General features: G+C 46.3%; 3 protein-coding genes across 4 annotated transcripts in view; 1 reads left to right on the forward strand and 2 right to left on the reverse strand.

Annotated features, from left to right (window-relative positions):
- SEC13 (SEC13 homolog, nuclear pore and COPII coat complex component) overlaps nucleotides 1–6,168 on the forward strand; it is a 9,753-nt gene extending 3,585 nt beyond the window's left edge. The window contains exons 2-9 of the mRNA XM_041425453.1: nucleotides 137–181; nucleotides 1,147–1,262; nucleotides 1,719–1,870; nucleotides 2,412–2,545; nucleotides 3,294–3,427; nucleotides 3,896–4,016; nucleotides 4,795–4,941; nucleotides 5,308–6,168. Coding sequence (XP_041281387.1) covers nucleotides 137–181; nucleotides 1,147–1,262; nucleotides 1,719–1,870; nucleotides 2,412–2,545; nucleotides 3,294–3,427; nucleotides 3,896–4,016; nucleotides 4,795–4,941; nucleotides 5,308–5,418 — 960 coding nt within the window. The 3' untranslated portion in view covers nucleotides 5,419–6,168. The remainder of the gene's footprint in view (nucleotides 1–136; nucleotides 182–1,146; nucleotides 1,263–1,718; nucleotides 1,871–2,411; nucleotides 2,546–3,293; nucleotides 3,428–3,895; nucleotides 4,017–4,794; nucleotides 4,942–5,307) is intronic.
- A 2,218-nt stretch (nucleotides 6,169–8,386) lies between these two features.
- IRAK2 (interleukin 1 receptor associated kinase 2) lies at nucleotides 8,387–21,751 on the reverse strand. Of its 2 annotated transcripts, XM_041426029.1 has the most exons (13): nucleotides 21,159–21,751; nucleotides 19,690–19,869; nucleotides 16,830–16,994; nucleotides 16,014–16,126; nucleotides 14,439–14,633; nucleotides 13,941–14,005; nucleotides 13,382–13,496; nucleotides 13,012–13,121; nucleotides 12,446–12,641; nucleotides 11,567–11,629; nucleotides 10,370–10,570; nucleotides 9,712–10,204; nucleotides 8,387–9,423 (listed from the first exon to the last, which is right to left on the reverse strand). In XM_041426029.1, the coding sequence occupies exons 1-13, from the start codon at nucleotides 21,295–21,297 to the stop codon at nucleotides 9,305–9,307; spliced, it is 2,154 nt and encodes a 717-aa protein (XP_041281963.1). In that variant the 5' UTR covers nucleotides 21,298–21,751; the 3' UTR covers nucleotides 8,387–9,304. The 2 variants fall into 2 exon arrangements, with proteins under 2 accessions (XP_041281963.1, XP_041281964.1); XM_041426030.1 differs by lacking the exon at nucleotides 21,159–21,751 and having other exon boundaries at nucleotides 16,830–16,997; nucleotides 19,690–19,784.
- Nucleotides 21,752–23,149: 1,398 nt separating this feature from the next.
- LOC121347398 (von Hippel-Lindau disease tumor suppressor-like) lies at nucleotides 23,150–25,599 on the reverse strand. Its single transcript, XM_041426044.1, has 3 exons — nucleotides 25,395–25,599; nucleotides 24,904–25,014; nucleotides 23,150–24,536 (listed from the first exon to the last, which is right to left on the reverse strand). The coding sequence occupies exons 1-3, from the start codon at nucleotides 25,597–25,599 to the stop codon at nucleotides 24,364–24,366; spliced, it is 489 nt and encodes a 162-aa protein (XP_041281978.1). The 3' UTR covers nucleotides 23,150–24,363.
- Between the last annotated feature and the right edge of the window lie 3 nt (nucleotides 25,600–25,602).

The following is a 25,602-nucleotide window of genomic DNA, read 5'->3' on the forward strand; positions in this document are numbered from 1 at the left end:
GAGCGCAGCCGGGGGCGGCCTCCCGCCGCGGCCCGGGCAGCGCGGGGCACGGCACAGGGTACACCGCGGCCGGGGATGGAGCGGGGCTCCGGGGGTCGCGGTTGCGCTGAGCTCGTTCTGTTCCTTCTCCCCGCAGGTGTCGGTCATTAACACCGTGGACACGTCCCACGAGGACATGATCGTAAGTGAGCCGGGAGCTGCTCCGGCCGGGCCGGCGGTGCTGTGACAGAGCTGCTCCGGGGCTCTGAGCACCGGGGCCCGTCTCTGTGCTCGTGGCAGAGCGCGCTCCTGCGGTGCTGGATGCGGAATGCTCTCTGACATCCTGGGCTGGCCGTTTTGTACTGTGTGGAGAGGAAAACTGGGCTGGGAGGACAGGGGAAATGGTTTAAAATCTTGATTTTCGTGTGAGGGCTTGTTTCTGCCCGTTTTTGTGAAATAATAGAGGTATGCGTGTATTCTCTGGTACAGACCTTCAGCTGATAAAAATGGTTTTCTTGAAGTGGATGTGTCTGAGAGTAGATGTATTAATGTGGGTAGGAAGAAAGGTTTCAAAGTAATTTGTTGAAGGAAGGAGCCCAGTTAGGTGAGCCTAATTCTTCAGGAAGTATTTCTTTACAGGAAAGGCTATCAAGCATGGAAAGGGCTGCCCAGGGAGGTGGTGTAGCCACCATCCCTGAAGGTGTTCAGGAAATGACTGGATGTGGTACACGGTGTTCAGGTCTGGTGACAAGGGACAACCATCGGCCAAAGGTTGTAGTCGTGTGGTACGCGGTGTTCAGGTCTGGTGACAAGGGACAACCATCGGCCAAAGGTTGTAGTCAGTGACCTTGGAGGTCTTTTCCAGCCTTAAAGGTTCCGTGGTGACGGTGAAGTTTCAAATACACTTAAGAGCAGTATTTGTACACCCACTCCATATTTTAAAAAGCAGAAATACATAACTGCTCACTGCCTTGTAGTGAGCAGCGTGGATTCCCTGTGATGAAAAGGCTGTGGTTGTAGCTCAGAATCCCCGGGTTCCTCCTGCGTAAGGCTGGTGTAGCGACTGAGGAAGCAGCTGGGGGACAAACAGCTCGCGTGGCACGCGTGGCCTGTCGGAAGGGGCTCCCCGGAGCGGGCCGGGCTCGCAGCTCTCGGCTCTCCTTGCAGCACGACGCGCAGATGGATTACTACGGCACGCGCCTGGCCACCTGCTCCTCCGACCGCTCCGTCAAGATCTTCGACGTGCGCAACGGGGGGCAGATCCTCATGGCAGACCTCAGGGGGTGAGTGTCGCTGCAGCACGTTCACCAGCGCAGAGTCCCGGGCCTTCGTCCTTTTGCCCTTGGGCAGCACAGAGAGCAGGTTGAATTCCAGGGTGAGCTCCTCCGGGACCGTGCTGAAGAACTTCTCGGAGCCGGGCTGGGGACAGAACTTCTCGGCTCTGAGAAGTTCTTCAGCCCCACAGAGCCCCAATGGGAAGCGCAGTGGGGCTTGGTCATTCCTTTAGTACTTTGCACCTGTGATTTTCAAGAAGTAACGTCCTGATACAAGCTGGGATTGTTTTTTGTGACAGTGAGAGCCCTGTGTCGGGGCACTGACATTGCCACCTTAGCATTACTCGTTCCTCGTGTCAGAACTCTACTCCCTCCCAGAGCAGCGGTTCACAACGGTGATCTGTGAGGCTGCTGCAGCTGGAAGGGGTTTCTCTCACCTTTTCCTAATGAGGCTGTTTCTTGCAGGCACGAAGGTCCTGTGTGGCAGGTTGCCTGGGCTCATCCTATGTATGGGAATATCTTGGCTTCCTGTTCCTATGACAGGAAGGTTATTATCTGGAAGGAAGAAAATGGCACTTGGGAAAAGACCTACGAGTACACGGGACATGATTCTTCAGGTATGGAGGGTTGGAGTGTGGAGCTGGGAAGGGAGACTGAGGACATGAGGGGATTTGGGTGAGACTGAAATCAATCTGTTAGTGTTAAGGAAGAAAGCCCCTGTCAAAAAGAGAAGGATAAAAACTGAAAAGAGAGTAAATCAGTTCAGTACTAACAGGACATTTCCCTGAGGTTGTATTGCTGGATAAGCCACTACTGATTCATACCATGTGTCTGTAGGTGTTGTTATACAAATAAGTCAGCTTTCAAATAAAGATGACAGGGAACTGAATTATTGAGGAGAGTACTGTTTGTTTCCAATTAGAAAGACTGCATTTAATCATGCTATATCTTGTTTTAAAATTGAAACTGTGTTCAGATGATTTACCCTCCCAATGCAGATCTGTTACTCAGTAAACAATGCTAATTGGCTGGCTTTTGCTGAAATTGGACTCATTCTCAGCTTTCAAAGCCACTGTGCCACTGATAGCAGTCAGTGAACTGGTCAGTCGGTTTTAGGTAGTCCCTGTGCTGCAATCTGGTCTGTCTCGCCCTTCCCAGTGAATTCTGTCTGCTGGGCTCCACACGACTATGGACTGATCCTGGCCTGCGGGAGCTCTGACGGGGCCATTTCCTTGTTGAGCTACACGGGTGATGGGCAGTGGGAAGTCAAAAAGATCAGCAATGCACACACGGTGAGTCTCATCCCAGAGCTACAGAAACACCGAGGTGATGCCTCAGAGACTTGAGGAGATAAATACAGAAATGCAGTGAAGTTATGTGAAACAACCAGAACCAAGAATAGTTTCACTTCTTCCAGAGTAGGCAGGTATGCCTTTTAGTCACTAAAATGAAGTGAAATTGTTATGAAGTTCACTAAACAGCACTGGCAATGCCTGTTCATTGGGCATTGTTGTTAAACACAGTGCTGAAAGTTACGTGGTAAGAAATGGCCTTGGTCCTAAGAATATCTGCACCAGCTGGAAAAAACTCTGGGACTCCTGCTTTTCCCAAAACTGTGGAAATTTTTGTTTAAGCAGAACATGATAAACTAATGGCAATGGCGCCCAGTAGAAGGAAATTCAGGACCAAAGGTTCCTTCTACTCCTGTATTCCTAAATCTTAGCAACTGTGTGTGCCATTTGTCTTTGCAGTTTCTGTCTCTATTTGCACATCCAAGATGAACTGTTTTGTGTGCAAATACCCTTAGCTACCTCAGGCTCTCTGGACAAGTGCCTTAGTGAGGCTACTCTGCATCTGGATTTCTTATTCATCCGATATTCATCCAGCATTGTCCAAGACTTCAGTTTTTCTGAGATGGGCTTATTCCCCATTCTCAGTAGAGAGTATGCTACATGTTCTTCACCCTCTCAGCAGCCTCTATCTATTTATTTACTTAATTAAAGTAAGCAACTTGTAACAGTGATGTTTTTCTTTAACTAGATTGGATGTAATGCAGTTAGCTGGGCTCCTGCTGTTGTACCAGGAAGCCTTATAGAACAACCCTCTGGTCAAAAGCCAAACTACATCAAAAGATTTGCATCTGGTGGCTGTGACAACCTGGTCAAGATCTGGAAGTAAGTGCCGTGTTGCCAGATAAAACCTGACACTTTAGGATTAGAGTTTCCCTGTTATTTTTGGTCATCCCTATTGTATCATCTTCGAATTACTGTTTTAGAGAAGTGTTTTAAAAATGGAAGCTTAGTGATGCACAGTATCCCATGGTTCTTGCAGGGTGCCAGCCCTGTGTGATCCTGTCTCCAAGGGTGGCTTTGTAATGGTCTTTGGTTACCACTTTGGTAATAGCAGATTTCTGACGGTAACTGGAGGTCAGAACATCTTTGCCTGTGCTGCTTTCTGCCTCCTGGAAGGGATTTTGTCAGTTCAAGCCATAGAGATTTTTGGAGAAGTAGGGAACACTTGTGCTTTGTATTGTATTGATGAAGAAGGAGTTTGAATGCTGCAATGCAAAGCCTTCCTGAGCAGGGCGTGAGGTGATGAAGGGTGCTGCCACCATCCCTCTGACCATACAGCTGTGTTTTCAGGGAAGAAGAGGGTCAGTGGAAAGAAGAGCAGAAGCTGGAGGCTCACAGTGACTGGGTACGAGACGTGGCCTGGGCCCCATCCATCGGGTTGCCGACCAGCACCATTGCTAGCTGCTCTCAGGTGAGGTTTCTCTGGAGCGACAGGCAGGCACGAGGTGTGCTCACTTCCACGTGCTCCCATCCCCATTTCTCTAGGGAAGGAATTGTAGGGATAGAGCTGCTGTGACAGGTCCTCTTGGCAATCCTTTGCTGTATGTGGGTCACTGCATAAGAGCCTTTGACTCCTGTTCTTCCCAATCTCAGAAGCCCAATAGAAGCATTTCTGGACAAAGGTTTATGTGCGTGCGTGCCTCTGTACCAAAGACTGGCTTCTGCTTTGAAAATCATGAGCAGGATGGTTTCACTAGGAGGAAGACCTTCCAACTAATGTCATATTTAGTGTTTTGGGGTCAAATTTACTGAATTTCCTTCTAAAAATACTGTTTTCTAATAACTGGCGTTCTTAATCAGCTCTGATGTTGTCAGCCTTTATATTGACTGTTGTGTTCTTGTTAATCCGTAAATGCTTTTCTTTTTAACATCAAGAAGACTACTTAGTGAGCTCCTGCCATGTGAGTGGAAAACAAAATCTCATTCTGAGGAAGTATCTCAGCTGATACATATGTATTTTGGGGGCCCTTCTCTGGTATTTGCAAGTCGTTGTTGGTAGTTTTTCTCATCAGAGCTGTACTCCTGCCTTGCCTTTATCCGCAGCAAGGAGACAGCCCCTTGCTGTGCTGAGCACAAATCCATGCAGGCACATCAAGGCTGGTGTGCCAGCTGTGATTTGGAAGTGTAGCTCCAAGGGCATTTCAGGGTTACGTTTCTTGTGCCCAGCCTTGGTCTCGGTGTTTTTGCAGGATGGCCGAGTGTTTATCTGGACGTGTGATGATGCCTCTGGAAACTCCTGGTCGCCAAAGCTGCTGCACAAGTTCAATGATGTTGTCTGGCACGTGAGCTGGTCCATCACTGCCAACATCCTTGCAGTGTCTGGAGGAGACAACAAAGTGAGTACTGTTGCCTTGGCTTTTACCCCTGTGCACCCTGTTTCCAGGGGAGCTGAGGTGAGGCTGTTGTCACCTGTTTAACTCAAGGCTGTCACAGAGTCTCCTTTGCTGCAGTGGGGGCATTTTTTCTTCTGATTAATCAGGAGGGCAGGAAGACCGTAACCTTTGGAAAACCACTTGCACTGCATTCTGTCCTTACTGTAGGGTAGAAATGCAGGCTGAGCTTGATTTTTGTGGGGTACTGACAATTCACGTACTCTCCTCATACAACTGCAGGCTACCACCATACCCATGCTGTGGTAGCTACAAGAAAAGGGGAAACAGGATATGTTTAAAGCTGAAAGCTGTTCCTGCTCTGTTTTTGAGGTGACACTGTGGAAGGAGTCGGTGGACGGGCTGTGGGCGTGTATCAGCGACGTGAACAAGGGCCAAGGAGGGGTGTCTGCTGTGACAGAAGGGCAGCAGAATGAGCAGTGATGCATGGTGGAGTACTCCAGCTGCAATGAGTGATCACTGTCCCTGATTTGCCATGCGTCTTTAGCTGGATGAGAACTGATTTTATCTAAACTGGACATGAACGTGGGAAACAATTATCCAATTTTATGAGCACTCTTACTGGGAGGCTACAATATGTTGATAATCAGCCTTAATTGACATTCCCTTAAATTCAAGATAAACAGTATAGCCAAGGACTGTGCCTGATACTACTCCTTGATACTGTAGGAATTATTCCCTGCTTTTCTGGTTTAGGGGTCAAATTTGAGTGGCTGTGCTGTGGTCAGAGTTCACGCACTTCAGCAGAACAGGGAGAAGCTGTCAAAGCAATGAGGTGTGATACTCCTTTATGCAGGGGACAAATACTCTGTGCCCTCAAAGACCAGAACTTTGTTTCAAGTGGGGGAATGGGCTGGTGGAGTTCTGGGGTTAGCTGGTGGTGTGCTAGCTAGCCCTGCTGGTAACAGTGAGGTTGTACTTGTGTCTTTCTGAAAATAACGTGCTTGGTGAAAGTCTGCCTTCTTGAAGATGAAAAGGAGTAGTGGAATGCATATGTCTTCTGCTTTATAATAATCTCAAACTGGGTTGTTTAACCAACATCAATAAATCAAACCATGGTTTGAAGATTTATTTTTTTTAGTCACACTTCTGTACTGTACCTCAGTTGTTTGGATTTTTTTTTTTTTTGGTTGAGATACCGACAGAATAAAATCTCATTGGTTAAAAACCTGGCGTGCTGTATTAAATAATCTTTTCACGGATTGCCTTTTCAAGGCAATCTGCAGTCTGTCTTCAGCCAAGCCGCAGTCACATCTTCCCATCCTTGTAATTAGCTTTCAAGAGCTTGGCTTTTTTGGTAGGATTTTTTTTTTTCCTCTAATGGTACATCATGAGACAAGGCTTTACAAAGCCATTGCACTTCCTTTGGTCTTGGCAATTCCCAGGGAGAACGTAAGCGGTGCCAGCTCCCCTTTTCTGCTCTTACAGCTTTACTCGTCATGAGGGAAGAAAGAAGGCCGTGAGCCCACTGGTGCCCTTTGCAGCTGTTTGTTTTTAAAACCATGTTTTTAAAACCAGCGTCGGCCGGCGGAAAAGCGAGGCCGCGGGTTTGTGACAGCCCCGCCGCCCTCAGGCACAGCCCCGCCCCGGCTGGCGCTCATTGGGCGGCGGGGCGGCGGCGGAGGCGCTGATTGGATGGGCCGCGAAGGGCGGGAAGGGCGCCGCGCGCGCTCCCCTCAGGCCCGGCCCGCCCGCGCCGCAGCAGCCTTCGTAATTAATTTCACGGCGAAATTCTTCTCTAGAGCCATCAGAAAGGAAACAAAGCTACTTGACACTGAATGGAGACTGAATAAATATGTCTGTACTAATAATTACTACTGAGAGCAAAGTTCTCAGTTCTTTTGCCCAAAGAGGGTGGAATGAGATATGTTTTCTGTGCCATAAATCGTGAAAAAACAGCCTAAAAAGAAAGGATTTTTTCAGGTTTTTTATTCAAAAAGCTACTAGTAAATGGTAATGCATAAACTGGATTGTGAACTGCCAAGTTACATAACAGTGTTAATGTGAGACCACACAGTGTCTTATATATGCCATGCTAAATACTTAGGTAACTCTGTAAGACTACATAAATCACCTCAGACAAAGAATAACAATTCCATTTGGTGACTACAGGAGAACAAAACCTCTAAAGCACCTTAGTGAAACAGAACTGTGCACAAACTACCTTTCTCAGTTTAAAACTCGTGTTTCCCATTCAGCTCTGCAGTGTATCCATGTGCATTTCTTTCTGGAGAAGACACCACGATTTTACCACAGGTCTCCCCCAGAATACACCAGTGAAAAACAACGAATATTACATTTTCAGTGCCACAAAGTATCTCTATAAATCTCCTGTAGAATTAAGTAGTTATTGACCAATCTGAGTATACAATGTTTCTTATGTCGGTATTAATCTTATCTTGGTTTGATTCTGGTAAAATTAAAAAACCCCTGACACAGGTAAATACAAAGACAGTATCCAAGGCACTTTTAATTAAGGAATTGTACCAGTTTTTAGTGTAGAGAATAATGAGAAATGTGTAGATAATTCCAGTATACAGGTCTTCAGCTAAAATACTTTTACTTGCTCATAATAATACATACAATGAACTAGGTACTGTACAAAAATAGAAGTTAAACAGTTCTTTGTGTAAAGCTAGGAATATACACTACTAAACAATTCCACTGAAAATAATTGCATATAATTAATTTTATTTTTGTTCCCTGACCTGCACTGTGAATTGCAGCCATTTCTGCACATCAGGCCCTGTTCCCTGTGCTCAGCAGGCAGCTCACCTGTCTGTAAACTGAGCTACATACTCTGGTAATTCTTTTGGTCCATAACAAACCTGTTTTTCCCTATACTGTACACAAGTGGAATATGCTAGCAATAATAAAATTTTAATAAAATAAAATGTTAATAAATATCACAAAAACAAAATACTTTCTTAAGAGGGCTTTCACTTGATCATAAATACACCAGCATACAAGTTTCTGGTTTTTGTTTTGCATGTGATCCCTGGGCCTGAGACCAAGGCTTCTACTGCTCCTACAACTAAGGGACACCCACAAGGTTCTTCTGAGAATGCCTGGTGAGTGTGGAACCATCATAATTAGCTTATATTTGACCCATTGCCAAAATAAATACAACAATTTATGTTTCAAGTGTCCTATAAAAAATCAAAGCCATTTTAAATTAAAATATTTTCCCTAATCCAAAGTATACAACAGTTGTCGCCCTGATTTTGTAAGACTTTGTTAAGCCTTCTGATGTTTACATTCTTTCAACAAACTTTCTCACACACAGTTCTGTAAATAACCTATGTTTTGCATTCTTTCATGGAGGTGGAGAGAACTGATGGACCCTTGGTCTGTCCAGTGGCATTGGAGAGGTGGCACTGTCACCCTCCAATCCACTGTCACCTTTGGAAAACTATAAATGTTGGAGTCAGAAAATAAAGTTCTTCTTTTTTGTTCCCCTCGAGAGCAGCAGTGTCTGTGTCATCATTTGGTGCCTTATCACAACAAACAGTTATCACGTGAAACACAATGAGAAACATTACCATGTAAAGGACACTTTGAGAAAAATAATTGCCAAAAATACCCCTATGGAGTATTGAACGTGGTCCCAGAGCTCCCAGCAGTGAACTGAAAGTTGGGCTTACGTGCTGTCAGTGTGGAGGGAAGCTCAGAGAGGAAGGGGCTGAAGTTAATTACCTTCACTTGTGGTCAGCACGGTCCAAACCGAGGTGAAGCTGTGCACAGCATCCTGAGAACTTGCGCAGAAATCCCTGTCTCTGGGAATGCACTGGGTCTGAGCGTGTGGAGGAAGGCTGGACGGACAGGAGAGCCACTGCAAGCCTCCGAGGGGCTCTGAGGACTCCTGTCCCTCCGAGGGGCTCTGAGGACTCCTGTCCCTCCGAGGGGCTCTGAGGACTCCTGTCCCTGCAGGCAGAGGAAAACAGCTCGGGGGATTGCTGCCTGCCAGGGGTCAGCGTCTGCTCCGTAACCGCGGGTCAGCTGCCTCCTGAAACACGCTGAAAATCAACACAAATTACTATGTGCTTGCCATTCTTGTGTTTGCCATTCACGCTGCAGATGGAAAGGCAGAAGGCATTTCTGTGTACAGAGTGGGACTTAATCTGATAGAGAACAGGTATTTTCTGGTGCTCCTCCATGTGGTGCTTCTTGTTTCCTTCAGTCAGGGCTAGTGTTCCTGATCGAAATCTGCTACCTAATCGTAAGTGAAAAGTGCACTTTTATCATCTTTCTAATGAGGAGACAGTCCTTATTTCTTCTGAGCTGGCCACTGCTAATTAATCCATCCAATTTATGATTCAAAAAGTTCAGAACTGTTTAACTTGTCCTCTTCATACAGCAAAATATTTTCCATGAGCTTCTTTTTTTGATCATTTATCTGTATTTTCCAAGACGTCTCTCTGGCTAAGGCTGCAAAACAAAAAGAGCACAAATAATGAGGGAAGAAAAGCATCTATTGTCTAAGAAATAGATGATAATTTTAAATTTAAGAAAAAGCAAGCAACTAACCAAACAACAAAACTGGCTTAGGAAAAAAATCTGATAGAAAACTGCTAAATGTTTTGTAGATTTATTAGTAAATTCATAACCAAGGAGACAAGATTTACCGCTATGTGTTTAAAAGCAGGAAGAGGGACCTAAGCAGCTCTGGAGAAGGGAGCAATTTGCCCCAGTACTGTCAGAGGAGGGCACTGTTACCTTGAGGAGCACACGCAGAGTCCAGGTCGCTGTTTCCCTGCGGGCAGGTGCCCTGTGCAGCAGCTGCTGGCTCCAGGATGCCATCGCCTCGGGCGCACGCCAGGCTTCTCTCCTGCAGTCCCTGGGCAGGCTTTCCCTGCCTGAGCCCGTAATCACAGCCTGCTGCTCTGTCTGAACTGCTGCACTTGTGGCTGGGTGACTCCTCTGAGGGCTTTTCTGGAGGATCCCACAGGAAACTGCTGGACTCATCTGATTCACAGGGGACCCGTGACACGTAGATGCCGCAGGTGTGGGGTGCCACAGCTGCCAGGGAAGGCACTGCTGCCTGGCTGCTCTCCTCCTTGTTCCCCTCTGCAGAAGGCACATCCACGCTCACACTGGCTGTCTCATCATCAGTTTCTTCTGGAGTGTTCATGGAGAATCCAGAAGTGCTGCCTCCACAGACGTAATGCTCTTTTAATTTGTTTTCAGCCATTTCCATCATTTCACGCACCTGTTTTTAACAACCAAATCTGTGAATGCATGATAATTCCCGTACCCCTGCTTACACACATTCTCCTATGTCAACACTCACAAAAATAAGCAAGACATGACTGTTGTAGCTTTACACCCTGATGACAAGGAGACTTAAATCTTGGCCGTATATTTAAAATATTACCTCTGCTATGTTCGAATTCTTCTTTCTCAGACAAAGGCAGATGGCTGACGCAAAATCAACAGCCACCTCTTCCAGCAAGTGCCCTGCTTTTCTGTCTAGGTATTTGCAGCAGATTTCCTTGGCAGCCAGTTTTTCCAAATTTTTTACTTTGGAGTTTGAGCTTTCTTTTGCTGTTTGAATTTCGTCTGCAATCATATCTTTCTGTTCAAACGAAGGAGATGCGTTAGTGAAGGCAAAATGAACACAAGCATTTCTTTTTGTCTGAATCTCTGAGAATCAGTATTGCTGTGTATTTGTCATTGGTGTTCCTCAATGCCTGGCTCACAAACTGAAAACCTTTAATAATCTCTGTTCATGCAACTGACTGAAATGTTTGCTCTCACGAGAGAGAAAAAGGCCAGTGGCTTTCTCTGCATGTGTCCAATGTCAAATTTCCTAAAGCAGGGCAAGCTCTTCCTTGCTCATTTATACAGGAATGAAAAAGAGCCAACACCTTGTAGAGCAGCATTCTTACGCAGGCCTTTATAACACATGTTAAGGAAATCAGGAATGTAGGATCTTTGATTTTTGGAACCCCTCTGAACACTGGGAATACTGTTGTTCTCCCTTCCAAGGCTTCAGCCAGACCAGAAGTCAGGAGCACATGCCACAGAAGGAAAGCAGGTGAAGGCTGCTTTCTGCAGATGGTTCTAATGCATTCAGTGGGTTTGGCTCTTCTGATTGCTTGTGACAGTGGCTCATGTAGCTCTAACCTCAGCTTGGGAAACCGGTTGGAAATCAGTTCCACGCATGAGCACAAGACAAAGCCTGATAAACATGATGATGAGCTTCTGCAGCTCCTGCCTGCCCAGGCTCCCCCACTCACTGTGGCTCATACCACCTCCTCCTGGCACACAGAAAATGTGCAGCAGCATTCCAGCACAAAGCCCTGTCTCTGAAATATTTATTTAATTTGCAGTCTCTCCTAATGCCATTCAGGCCAGCACCCATGAGTGGGTATGTGAAATGGGAATATCAATTGTGCCTCTGTTCTAATGGCAGGCAGGCTACTGACCTTAATGGAACCAGGATATGGCTCCCAAACTTCTCTTCTGCAGGACATGTGCAGCAGACAGCAAACATCAAATTGTATTTATTATTTTTAGACAGCAAGCCCATACATTTGTATTGGTGCCCATTACTGCTGCTTTTTCTTACCAGGTGAATTGGGTTTCTGTCTTCATCCAGGGCCTTAATCCCAGTCAGTATCTCTGCTAAGACCTAGAAAGTGTATTAGAAAGATAAAATTATTTGTTCAGAATGAACTATAATTTTAAAAAATAAGTATTTAACTAAAGAAATATTGAACTTTCAATGCATTCTGATATTATATTTTTACTTCAGATGGCTCAACAATGCCAGCTCAGGGCATTTATGAGACTTTAGACATTAGAAAGTGCATTTGTTCAGATTGAACTATAATTAAAAAAAAAAAATTAACTAAAGAAATATTGAACTTTCAATGCATTCTGATATTATATTTTTACTTCAGATGGCTCAACAATGCCAGCTCAGGGCATTTATGAGACTTTAGATCTACGTCCAGAACCAAGCCCAGATTTTATAGTTCAATAGATATTGCTGAAACAAAGAATAGGAAGAAAGTAAAGCTAAATATAGATAAAAAATCATACTGCACAAAGCAACTTCCTACTTAAATGGAAACACCTGGAGACGGGTGACATCATGTAATATAAATTATTTTAGCTGAAATTACAACTGAACAGGCAATGTTTGTAGGACTTCATGTGGTGAGTCTGCAAGAATTTTGAGCATCTAGTTTGTTTTAAGCCTTCAGCAGTAATACTTGATCTGCAATAAAAAACACGTTTGTTTCTCTTGTTCAAAAGATTCACCTCATTTTGCCACAAACTGAGATATATTTGGAGTTAAAACCAGGCTTTCAACACATTATAGAGCCAGCAACCATAATATGAAATCGCCAGCAAAACAACCATATGAGGTACTTGCTCTTATTCAATTTCTTGTCTAGAAGCATCAAAAAATAAACCAGAGCATGGAAAAAAGGCAACATACCACACCACAGCTGAATATATCCACTTTTTCTGTTAACTGCCCATGTCTGATGAAGTCTTCTGGCAGGTAAGAAAGAGAAGCTTGCAGGACTTTGGTTTTCATCATGGCATATTCTGATTTTTTATCAGAAGACTGCAACCGCAGTCCAGAATGCCCGAGCTTCGGTGTAAAGTTTTCATCCAACAAGACATTTGAGCTGCAATAATGACAGACAAATAACAATATTGGTCAAATCATTACTTTGTCTTGAGGCAAAGAATTAGTTTTATGCTTTTAAACTTAAGCACTGAAAGTGTCCAGCATTTTGCCTCCTGCATAGGACTGAAAGGATTAAGAATATTAGAAAGCAAGAAGGGGAAAAAACAAGCACCCAAAAATTACTTCAAAATAATTTACTTCCTTCATTTAGGAAAGAGAGACAGGTTAAACAAAAAAGGGTAAAGGTCCTAGAGAAAAAGGGACAGCAGAAATTACTGCAAATGGATTTCCAAATTGTATAAACTTTAGCCATGATTATTAAAGAAATCCTTAAATTACCAGATGACCAAGGAAATCAAAGTTCTCACCTCTTGATATTCCCATGAAGAATTCCAAAATTATGCAAATATTCCACTGCTCTGACAACTCCTAAAGAAATCCTAATGCGCATCTCCCAGGTCAGTGGAGCAGAATCATCCTGCAAGGAAAGGAGGAAAAAATTGGTAATTAATGGAATAAAAGCCTGTAAGACATTGGTAGTTTAGAAAACCAAAGGCTTGGCTGAGTCCCAGTCAAACTCCAGAAGAGCTGCTGCCTTCCTGGTGCTGCAGCCAAGGCACTGGGCACCTTTTTTTCCTGTCTGTTTCTCAGAAATCAAAGAGATGCAATAGTTTTTCCTGGGATTCCAGGAGAGCACTTGCAATGACAAGCAGGTGGCAGACCCAGACGATGTCTTACGTGGCACTGGAGCTTGTTCTGCAGGGAGCCGTTGGGCAAGTACGGATATATGAGACAGTGCGATCCGGCTTCCACCGAGAACCCCAGCAGCTGCAGAATGTTTATGTGGCAACACCTGCAGGCACAGATCAGCAGTGATTTGCAAATGAGGTAAGAGCAGCGCACAAAAACACATTCCTGAGCTGGAGCAAGTCCCTAAATTCAAGGCAACTAACTGGAAGGGTGTGCTGCAGCTGGAAGCACAGCTGGAGCCCAGCACGGTCCTGGGCAGGAGCTGGCAGGAGGCTGACTGAGCAAGAGCCCATCACTGCAGCAGGGGACGAGCTGGGCACTGTGTCCTCCCCACCCCAAGGCTGCAGAGTGGCTGTGGCAGCTCAGCCAGGACCAGCAGGAGCCCCGGGCACTGTGCTGCCTGCCCGGGGCTCCCGCAGAGGCAGCACAAGACCGCGTGTGCCCGGCCAGAGCCGTGCCTGGGGCAGGCACCCCAGTGCTGATGGGACACCCAGCAGCAGAGCACGAGTGGGACACACAGCTCTGCCTCTGAGAGCCAACCGCTCACCGAAAGCAAATCTGCACTTCCGTATGAAAGAACCTCTGGGTGGAATTTGGGCTTGTGCACTCCAGCTGAAAAATGAAAACATGCAAGAGAATGTAGTTAGAAATTACCAGGACTTTGCCTTTATACAGATCTGACAGTCTCTAGATGACAAGCTAGCGTAGCAAACAGGCAAGTACCACTCATGGCAACATTAAGTCAAAGGCAACAATTAACTGGCAATTAGAACAAAAACTAGTGTAAAGACACGCCCGATCCAATCATCCAATGCAGGCAGCTATACTACAGACTACTCTTATCTAGAGTTAATGGAACTACTCACATGAGTAAAGTATTCATCAAAGTGTGTTTTCTGAATTTAGGTTTAATTATTTACATAATTTCATTTTTACCTCTCCTCTTGTGTAGTTATTCCTTCCCCACACAGTATTAAACAACATCTGCTAATGGGCAAGTCATGCTAGTAACACACACTCCTCTAGAAAAAGGTGCAGTACTTGCCTCTTTGAGCCTTTTGATGACAAACACCACGTTGTTCCTCTGACCTTTGTAGACATCTGCAAAGGCACCTTCACAGATCCTGTTCTTGTCACTGAAGCTGTTGGTGGCGTTGGCAATTTCCCTCTGGGTCCACAGGAGACTCCCGCTCGGGAGATCAGCCATCGTCTCCTGCTGAGGAGCAGAAGAGCTGCAAGGCTACACATTTGTAGAAGAAACAAGTTTATCTCATGATAATTCATATGCTTTTTCCCTCTTTCAGTGTCATATTTTCCTTCCCATGTTTTAAGCAATCGTGATTGCTGAATGAAACTGTGAAAGGCACTATGCAATCACTCCTTAGGGTGTAGGTAACTCCTGTATTGATGTGTTGGGATGATGTAAAACTTTTGCATAGCAGAAGCAAAATCAGCTACCAATCTGCATTTCCACCTTTCCCAGGAAACAGACTTAGCTTTGTTTGAAAGGCCATATATTTCTGTGAACTGATGCTAGTCTGATTTACAAAAGATCTTAGTCTTTATAGCTGGGTTACATATTATGAAACAGTTGGATGAGAAAGTGAGGTCCCTTGTAATTATGGTCTGGTAAACTTCATATCTACTTTTGAAGCATCTGGCATCAGTTGCACAATAATTTGTTGCTTCCAGTGTGGTAAGTCCTAATACCAACTATAATTACAGTCTCACTGGAGCCTAATCATGCAGCTTTCACAACCTCAATAAGCACACAACTTGAGGAAATAAAGCACTAACTTCTTCTCAAGAAACTGTGAAACTACTGCACTCTGAGTCAGTCTTCCCTCCTGGCTGATACTCCTGGACCATGTTATCGTGGAAGAGTTAAAGCCTCAGACAAAATAAACCAAAGAAAACAGGCCAAGAACAACCACGATGGGACTAAGGTGTGCCCACAGATCTGGGAAACACTTTGGGGACAGGACAGATCTAGTTAGACTGTATGAAAGATGAGAGAACTGTGGGCAGGAAGGAATAGGAGACTTCATGCTGAGATCATCAGGAACATTAGGAGAATTTTCCCCACTGTGATAGTTAAGCACCTGAACAGGGGCTCAGAGAGGTGATGGAACATTTATCTTGGGAGATTTTCAGTTGTCAGCTACACAAGGCTTTGAACAACATGACAAATTCAATACTAGCCCAGTTTTGAGCAGAAACCACATTTTAAGTATACAATGAAACTAAAAGAGGTCTGTGGTTCTGACTAATCAGTGATATATACTGTCCCGTGATCACACCAGAAATGTAAGTCCTCTGTAAAATCTACATGTGAGAGTCCTTCAAACTCAGTTGCTGTTTGTTGGTATGCTATCCCTTCTGAGCTATGCAGGAAGTAATACTGTAAATTTTTCCTTCACTGGCAAAAAAGTGATGTAACCACAAGCAATCTAACTGAAGCACTAGTACTGCATTCAGTCCAAACCCTTTGTATGGAGCTCAACGTTTTCACTACAGCAATGTTTTTGTACAAGGAGAGGGATACACTTTAACAGAAAAAAGACAGAATGTCATAAAGGCAATTTTCCTTGTAGAGTCAGTGAGCACTAAGGGGATTTACCTTCACACTCGATAGAACAGGAGGATTGGACTGTAGGGAATTCAAAAGGTCTCTCGGGGGAGGTGGTGGAGCAGGGAGGGAATACAAGGCTCCTTCACAAACAGCACCTGAAACTGAGATAACAGCATTGAAAACACACCTCAGTTTTGTAATACCACCACCTGTGACTAACTACAAAGCTCTAAGAACTATGAAGATCTGGGGTATTTTTTTTTTAACTTTCTGACCAAGGATAACCTGTGACAAGCTGACAAACTGAAATTCTGTGTGAAGACAGGAGCTCTCTTCCTGGTTCTTGTTTGCAGGATGACTGTGCAGCCCTCTGCAGCCCTGGCTGGGACATGGAGCTCCCTGAGCCTGTGCTGCTGCAGATGCTCCCCCCAGGACGTGCTGGGGTTCTCCCTTCCCTCTCCCAGCAGAGGGGCTGCTGACCCCTCCCCAGCTCTCTGCTGGCCCAGATTCACTGTGCTTGGAGAGAGGGACATGGGGCAGGACATGCATGCACTGGTGCAGTCTTTGTAAGGAGCCAGGATGGGATCAAGGCGTTCAGAGTCCTGGGAATCATCCTGAGATCCCACAGGACAGACACAGCCAGCATCTCTGGAGGACAAGGGGGCCAAAGGAGGGACGAGCAGGAGGTTGTGTGCTGAAGCAGGAATAAACAGGAGACAGCAGTGCTGGGAAAACAGCACACACTCAGCTGTGCCCACCTGGGAGACCAGTGTCTGCACTGCACGATCCTGACACAAACACACAGCAGCTTGGCTTGCAGCCATTTCATGGCAGAGCAAACTCACAGCCCAGTACTGAACTTACTGCCTGAAGGGGCTGCTCCCAGCTGTGAGGAGTCTGGGGATGGCAACAAACTTAGGGCACTCTCTTTGTCGCTCCTTTGGCCTTCTGTGGCAGGTACAGATACCATCTGTTTGGGTGGCTCTGGCTCTTCTTTCTCAGGGAGGGAGATGCCAGAGGCTGATGTCCCTTCAAAACACAACAAAGGGAACGTAAGGATAAGCAGGGAAAATAGAGCCTGACTCTAATCAGTGACCAGAAAATAATCCTAATCAGGACATCAGACTTCAAATTAACATCAACATTAAAATGAATACTCAAGCAATTTAGACAGTATTTAAATTGAGACCATACCTATGACATTAACTTCTACTGAAAATTAACAGGAACTAATTGCTTCAAATAAATACCAGCAATGACTGTTCAAGAGATGCAGAGTCTCTTACAAGAATAAATTAGCAATAATGATATGTTTATCATTCATCCTTCAGGTAATGATCTCAAATCACAAATACCTCCCAGCCTAAGGAAGGCATTGAGTTCTCTGCCGTTGTCACAGGACTGAGGGGAAGATGGACAGAATTGTGTTTGGTTGAGTCAGTTACATGTTTTAGGACTATTTTCAATTGTGTGATTTTAGTGGCATGACTAGGTTCATTCCCAGGAAAAACTTCCATATACAGACTATTTGTAAGAAAAACTCTTACTTAGCAACAGAAAGAAACAAACCAAAGACAATCTAGGGAAAACAAAAAATGGTCATATATACAGACTATTTGTAAGAAAGATTCATACTTTTACTTCGCAACAGAAAGAAACAAACCAAAGACAATCTAGGGAAAACAAAAAATGGTCAAAGCTCAAAACTTGCTGATATATAAGGAAAGTTTAAAGGATGAATTATTGATTCACTACAGCTCTAACAGATCCTGTGCTGTACACAGCTTGGCAAAACCTCAGAGTTAGGCCTGAAAAAGCAACTTGAAGTTTGATTAAAAGAAGTAAAAAGATACAGTGTCCAGGAACTTAAAACTGTGTACACCTGAGGGGGAATTATTTAGATGAGATTAAACTACAATTAGGATGGGAAGAAATACAGTACAAAAGTTCAAGATGCTGTGATATATGAGGTTGTCAAAATCTCCAAAGCAGGTGAATTCTTACCTCTTAAAATGCCCTTAAAACTGAGGTTGAAAAGGAGCCTGGAAGTGCCCAGTGAGCACTAGGGGTGATATAAGGGCTTTCTACAACATTTTCTTGGTTGTAGATTTAAACTTTTGTATGGCACCTTTTAGAAATACATTTAACATTTTCTTAAAAATCCAAATTAATGTTTGGATATAACAGAAAAAACATAAGCCCAAACATTATTACATGGTGGTTTTTATCCTGCTGTTCTAACAGCTTTGGTGATTTTAGAATCAAATGTGGCAGGCCTCTGCATCTGAAATCAGACAGCTTTGTGCTCTTTTACTTGTACAAACAAAGGCCAGGGAGTAGCTGGAACAAGCAGAAGCCCAGTGTTTCTTGTGTAATCTGGGCTACTGGTGTGACCCATGAGCCAGAGAACTGTGGGAGGGAAGCCAAGGCTGGCACATCCGGGCACTGAGGCTGAAGAACAGCAGGACATGAGGAGCCATGAAGGCAGAAATGGCCAAGCTCCCTTCGAGGTTTCTATCTGTTCTCTTCAATGGCTTCAGCTCTGAATGAAACCAGGTCTGAAAATGAAAACTCAGAACACTCAGGTATTTTTGTGACTGTGTTAGAATGCTATGAAATCCCGAATTTTACAGGGTTTTAAGACTAGCTGTCAAACAGTCTGCAGGCCTTTAGTCAAACCTGACAGTCCCTTCATTCTGAGGGAAGTCCCTGTATTCTGTTTTTTTCCTCACATGGTTTAACCTAGAAGTCTCAGAACTTAGCATCACTTCCCTTATTCAACCTACTTTTCAGGGTTTTTCATGACTTTTGCAACTTCCTGCATGTCGGACAAACAGGGCAGCACTGCAGCTAAGGAACTGACATAGAAAACATCATTATGGACAATCAGAAGTGGCACTAGAGAGTGCAAAGAACTGTTGAATGGATGTAGAACTCTTTGGGAAGTAATCTGCCAGCAAAAGATCTCCCTTTGTGCTGTGTCTGATTCCTCCAAGTAGGAATGAATTGAATTATGGTGATGTAAGGATGACTTAGTCTCCTGAAGTGCCCAACAGAACAAGCAACATATCCTCTGTATCTGGATCACCTGAGTAAGCATATTCAGACACAGAGAAAAGCTAAAAATAAAAGTAACTGAGAGCAGCATAAGGGAAAGCAGGTAATGGCCTGTTGTACCTTCATCAGGTGCAAATTGTGCAAGCGATGGCCATACTGACACAGCACGGGAGCAAAGCAGACCCACGGAGGGGTGGTGATGGCTTTGTCTGTGCTGGGTGTGTGTTTCTGGGCTAACTGCTGCAACTGCTCTTGGAGCAGAAGCAATCCTGGCAGGGGCTGCAACAACATGCCGTCTGTCAGGCTGCGATCCAGCGCCGCAGGACCCTGTGTGCAGCCTCTGAAATCCTGCCTGAGGTAAAAAAGCACCAGCCCTGCTTTGGCCACAGCCCATCTTCCTGGCACTTCTTGAAGGGTCCAAGATAGCACCACAAAGATGGAGTGATGAGCTGCAGGGACCCTGAGTCCACCTGTGTCACCTCTTCCCTCACACCACCAGTTTTACTCGGGTGAGCGGAGAATCACAACCACTGAGACATTTTAGAATTTGACAGAGGATGTGACTTCTAACAAAAAGCCTCTTGAGCTAGCAAGAAGATATCCTAGGAGGGGCCTAGGTGCTGTGAGGAGCAGCACAGAGCCACGGCAGGAAGGGGCAGCTACTCACAGTCCAGGATGACCTGAGCTGCTCGGTAAAGCTGCAGCCCTTGCAGCAGGTCCAGGAGCTGCTGCACTGTCGCCAGCCTCACTCCCCACCACCACATGAGCTCCCTCGTGATGCTGATCCCCGTCTTCTCCATGCACTTGATTTTCCGTAGCTCTGTTTGATCAGTGATCACATAGGAGGCTGGTGGGAGAGAATGGATATCTCTGTTTAAATATTACAAAAAACAGGCAAGGGCAAGCAGGGCAGGCTAAGGTGTGAGACACTGTTTACTTTTGCATTTGCATATCTTTAAAAGGAAGGATCATAGTAAATTACCTATGGGGACATGAATAAATTTCTGTTCCTAAAGTAAGATATTCCTTTTGTTCCTTCAACTATTCTGGAAAAATTTTTGTTCTATCAGAGACACTTGAAAAGAAGACCCACTTATACTTTTCAGCATATTTTCCCTGCAATCTTTACCATTAACACTTTGTACCAGAGTAAGGTGAGATTAAATTCCTGGGGTGATTCTCCAAAACAGGTGACAGCAGTCAGTGGCGTGGCTGCACTCCCACTTGCATTCCTAAATCCCTGTGCTGTGGTGAGCACAATAACTGAATAACTGAAAAGCAATAACTGAATCACCTGGGTGTTAGCTGCACTCTGATAAAGCCATCAGGGAAATGCAGCTATTTTTAGGTCCTGTGCCCCAGCTGGCCCCACACAAGGTGTCCCAGCTCCTGACCATGCCTGTCATCCTGCTGTATTCCTCCAGCCCACTACCCACACAAAACCCCCTCCCCACACACCCAGACACTGCCCAGAGCTGGGGTCTCAGGGGGCTGTGCCTGCAGGAAAAGGCTAGGGGCTGGGGTGCTCGTGTGGAGACACATTTTCCTGAGTTCTGACCACGGCTGGCTGTGGAAGGACATCAGAAATACAGCCTTATGCATCTGAAGGTAGTGGAGATGAATCCTCCCCTACAGCAGGAACTTTAACTGGGGTAAGAGCTTATGCAGCACACAGTTAGGGAAGTCATGTCAAATAAAGGAAGGCAGGTACTAAGATTCAGGTTAGAATTCTTTGCAGGGGGACACAGAAAAAAGACTAAATAACTCAGGGACTCTATTTTCTATACTCTGACTGTACACAGCCAGGATCGAGAAAAACAGGGGCACAAAGCATGAGGGAATATACATGAAGAGAAGGAGGAAATAAAAAAACAGGACATCTGAGCAGATGTGAGGGACGTTGTGGAAACAGGCAGTGAGAAGTGGCCGGAGGTACAGCGCGACTGGAGAGGGAAGTGCGAAAGGTTGCGGGGAGCGAGGGGAAGGAGCCCGGCCGCCCAGGGAAAGCCAAGGAACCGCAGAAGCCTGGCATTCCACCTGAGTTTGAAAAGCAAAACCAGCCCGGGAATTCCCCGTCTCGGGATGCGCCCTGCCGAGCGCGGACAGCGCTGTCCGTGCGCACGGCCCTGCCCTCACCGAACCGCATCCAGTCGTAGTCGCTCAAGCAGTCCATCTTCTGGCAGAAGTCCTCCAGCACCCAGGCGGGCATGCTGTGGATGTAGAGCGCCGGGGCCGAGCCCGCCCGGGGGGCGAGGGGCGGCTGCGGCAGGGCCATGGCCGCGCCGTGCCCGTCCGGACAGCCCTCGCCGCCCCGCCGGCCACGGGCAGCTCACCGGCCTGTCCTCTTCGCCCCCGGAGCCTCCTCTGCCCCGGGGACTGCCCTGGCAGCCCGGCACGGCCCGCGATCCCCGGCGGCTCCGAGCGCCGCTTCCTGCTCCGCCTGACGTCAGGCCCGGCCCCCCATGCAAATCAGACTTTCCTCTCCGGGGCTGGGCACGGCTCCAGCCCGGCCGCCGAACTGCGAGTTACGGGCGCCGGAAGCAGAGCGGCTTTCCCGGGACAGCGGCCGGGAAGCGGAGGTGGCCGCGGGGACGCCCCGGCCGGGGCCCGCCACCGCGGCTGCGCTCCGGGCCCGCGCTGTGTGTGGGAACGGCCGCTGTGCCGGCAGCGAGCCAAAGAACATCACAAGCGGCCACACGGCCGCTCTTGCTCGTCAAGGGCTAGCTTTAAAATATGTTCTTAAAGTCAGCAATTTTTACTGATTTTTTTTTGTTTAACTTGATTTTGATGAAAATGAATAATTAGTTAATTTTCCAGTGTAAATATTACTAATCACTAATATTACTATTACTAATATTACTTCTGGCTTAAAGACAGCAATTTTTTCTGATTTTTTTTGTTTAACCTGATTTTGATGAAAATGTATAATTAGTTAATGTTCCAGTGGAAATATTACTAATTACTAATATTACTATTACTAATATTACTTCTGGCTTAAAGTCAGCAATTTTTTCTGATTTTTTTTTGTTTAACTTGATTTTGATGAAAATGTATAATTAGTTAATTTTCCAGTGTAAATATTACTAATCACTAATATTACTATTACTAATATTGCTTCTGGCAAAAAGGAGAGCCTTCCTGCCATACTACTGCTGCTAGAGACTGCCAGCAGATACACAAGTGTAACCATCCGTCTTCTGGTCTTGTTGTTCATATTTAACCCTAGGGCTAAATTGGTATGAATTGAAAAAAGTGCTGTACGTTTTGACAGCTTTTAATTAACTGTTTCTTTGTACTCTGCATGTATGTTACAGTACAGCTAACTCCTGTTTTCAGTGTCAAGCTTTCAAACTTTTGCAGTTTTCTGCACTTCTGGCCTCAGAAATCATGAGCTTCTTAGCTCTGCTTGTGACAATGCAAAACTGAAAAATGCAATATCCTTGTAGCTATAAGATCAAAGAACAGGGAAAAATAAACAAAACTACCAAAAGTATATCTAAAATATGACAACTCAAAGACTGCCTTGGGATAAGCTGTTTTATCCGTAGTACCAGTTCAACAATAATAGTTGCATTTATGGGGTTTTCCCCTCCCTTTCCCCTGCTTACTGTCCCTCTGACACACACCTAAATGCATTCATGATTGGAACATCTCTGGAAGTGATGTAAGATGAGACTGAAATTGCGTTGCAAAGAGCTACATAAAAGTAGGAAGAAAATACTTCTTCCCCCTAGGTACTGGAAAAACTTGCGAAACCATTTGAACTCTTTGCCTCGGCTTGGAAACAAGGGGAAAGACCACATCCAACCGCTGCATGGCTTCAGTTCTGCTCTGAACGTCACAAGTCCTGCAGGCTCTTACTGGGGAACTGAAATCAACTGAACAGACTGGAACAATCCTGTGTGTTCCTGCTCTTTCCCATGTGCTGCAGGCAGGGCTCTGCAGCCCGTTCCTGCCCAGACACTGCCTGAAGCTGTGCTGATAGCCCCTGGGAGCCACAACACAGCCCGGCAGGGCTGGGCAGTCCAAAGTGTTTACTGCTCAACCACTGACTGTCAGTGTCACAGGAGTACAAACACAGAGGCACTGGGGACTTACCTGACAGAATTACAGTCAGAAAGCTAGCATGCATTTCCATTTTTATGTCAAAGATCAATTTCTTCAAATATGTAAGAGAAACAAGTTTACAAATAGGGAGACGTTCCATACTTACAAAATACATTGAGATTCTCGATTTCACAGCTAATCTCAAAATGTACAACGGGAGGGAAACATACTCACAGAAATAACCTGCTGTAATCAATCTCCAACCAATCTGCTTCTAACCTGAGCTGCACCACATCTTGCTTGATGGACAGTTCATCTAACACTGAACCATGCTGCACTGAACTCTGTGCTCACACCAGAGCACATTCCACTGAGATGTGGGGAACACACAGGCAAAGAAGTATCATCTCTCCTTCTCCAGCCTGCCAGTAAGCATGGCCCTGTGTGTGAGCCAATACAGCTCCCACTGGTCCTGAGGAGACACAGGCAGCTCAAGAGGCCCACGCTCCCTGGAAAGGCTCCTGCTGCGACCTGGACTACAGCACTGCGAGGGGAAAAGACAGAACTTAAAGCATCTGCTTCCTGTGAGCCCTGTACGGGCTGCTGGGGAAGCAGCTGGGGGGGACAAGGCTGCTCCAAAACAAGGGTCTGGTCTGCGTGGCTGAGATCAGCCAGGCAAGACTCCTGTGACAAAGGCAAATAAGGCATTTGAGGTATGATGACAGCAAGAACATGTCAGAGCTAGATAGGACATGGCTTTGTACGTGGAAAGGTAAGAGGCAGAATAACCTGCAAGCATTTACACATCATCTTTCCACCAATGTAACGTTTGTCAGAGCCTCAGGCACTGCTGGAAACCCTCATGTGCAAACCCTGATGCTCTGTGACCCACAGGCACATTGAGGTGACACGTGAAAGGGAAATTCCATCAAAACAAATTACTCAAACAAAACCCGTGACACTCACAGCCATTAGTCTGGGCTAAATTAACCCTTGGTGTAATTTGCTTTCTAATACAATGAAAATTACTTTGCATGAATATTTTCCATTTAGCTGCCCTGATCTTACCCTACAGTTTGCAATACCTGTAATGAAAAAATTAACTGAGCCATCAGAACCCAGCATGCCTCCCAGTGCTGCTCAGTCTTTGGGGTTTTACTGTCACCAAAGTTACTGAGTTTATGTTTCAAATTTAAACGGAGGCATCATGGTGTGTGTCCTGGCAACTCTGGCTGCTCAGACTCAGTGGTTTGTAACGAGGAGTCTGGAGTGAGTAATCCCGTTATTCCACAATTTAGTTCCTCAGTGCCTCGTTCCTCTCCAGAGAAAGCCGCCGAAGATCCTTCCAAATGTCAGGATGATCCTCCAGCTCTTCGTATAACGACTGAACAATGTCCAGTTTCCTGTAGTCCACGGGGCTGACCAGGCTGCGCACCACCTGCAGACACCTCTCCTTCAGGGTGAACACTGCAGCCAAACACAAGCACAGCACAACCTCGTCACGAGGGCTCGCAGCTGCTGCTCCAGGGCCAGCAATGCTGCTCTCAGCCTGCCAGCGCAGAGCAGCAGCGACCCCGACAGGCTGGGCTCTGCAGACAGGAGACAGATGTGGTTCTGCCAGGAGGCACCCACCAAAACCCCTCAGAAAGCCCCTGAAAGGAGAGCTCTGCCACCAGCTCCGTCCAACGCAACAGCTCTACCTACAACCCCTCACCACCTCTTCCAGTGTCTGAGCTGGCTTAATTTCACGAGGATCTGATTTCTCACTAATCCCAACAGGTCCAGAGAGAGCAAGTTCAGAATTGCCCAGAGCACGCGCGCTCCTGTCCCTTACCTGGCAGTGTGATGTCAGCTTTGGTCACGTCGGGGGCTGCCACGAACAGCTCCTGCTGGTTGACGAGCAGCCCGTCATTGGTCCCTGCATCCCGGAACAGCCAGAGGTGCCCTGCCAGGGAACAAGCTGGGAGTGACCAAGTACCGAACTTTGTAATGAGCGCCTCTGAGGGGCATCTACTCGCAAGGGACCAAGCTCTCCAGCACAGGGCACTACCACAGCCCCAGTCACTGGTATGAGTGGGGAGGGAAAAGGAAAAAGGGAAAAAGGCGGGGAAAAAAGAAAAAGGGCAAAAAGAAAGGGGGAAAGGAGAGGGGAAAAGGAAAAGAAAGAAGAGCAAAGGAAGTGGAGAAAAGGGAAAAGGAAGGGAAAGGTAAGAGTGGAAGAAGGAAGAAGGGAAGAGAAATGAAAAAGGGGGCGGGGGGGACGCAAAAGGGTAAATCCCCCCCGGGCCCCGCGGCGCCCAAGCGCTCCCGTGCCGCCGCACCCACCCCGATAGCTGCGCATGACGCGCCCGCTGCGCGGCTGCAGGACCGGGTAGCAGCGCGGCCGGCCCTCGAAGTCCAGCCAGACGGGCAGCACGCAGCGGGGGCTGTGGTTGTTGAACACGACCTCGGAGAGCTCCCGCGTGTTGACCGAGCGCAGCACGGGCCCGGCCCCGGGCCCGCCCGGCCGCCCCGGGCCCGGCGGCGACATCGC

The sequence above is a fragment of the Onychostruthus taczanowskii genome, unplaced genomic scaffold (assembly GCF_017590055.1).
Source record: "Onychostruthus taczanowskii isolate IOZ18803 unplaced genomic scaffold, ASM1759005v1 scaffold9, whole genome shotgun sequence".
Taxonomy (NCBI): Eukaryota; Metazoa; Chordata; class Aves; order Passeriformes; family Passeridae; genus Onychostruthus; species Onychostruthus taczanowskii.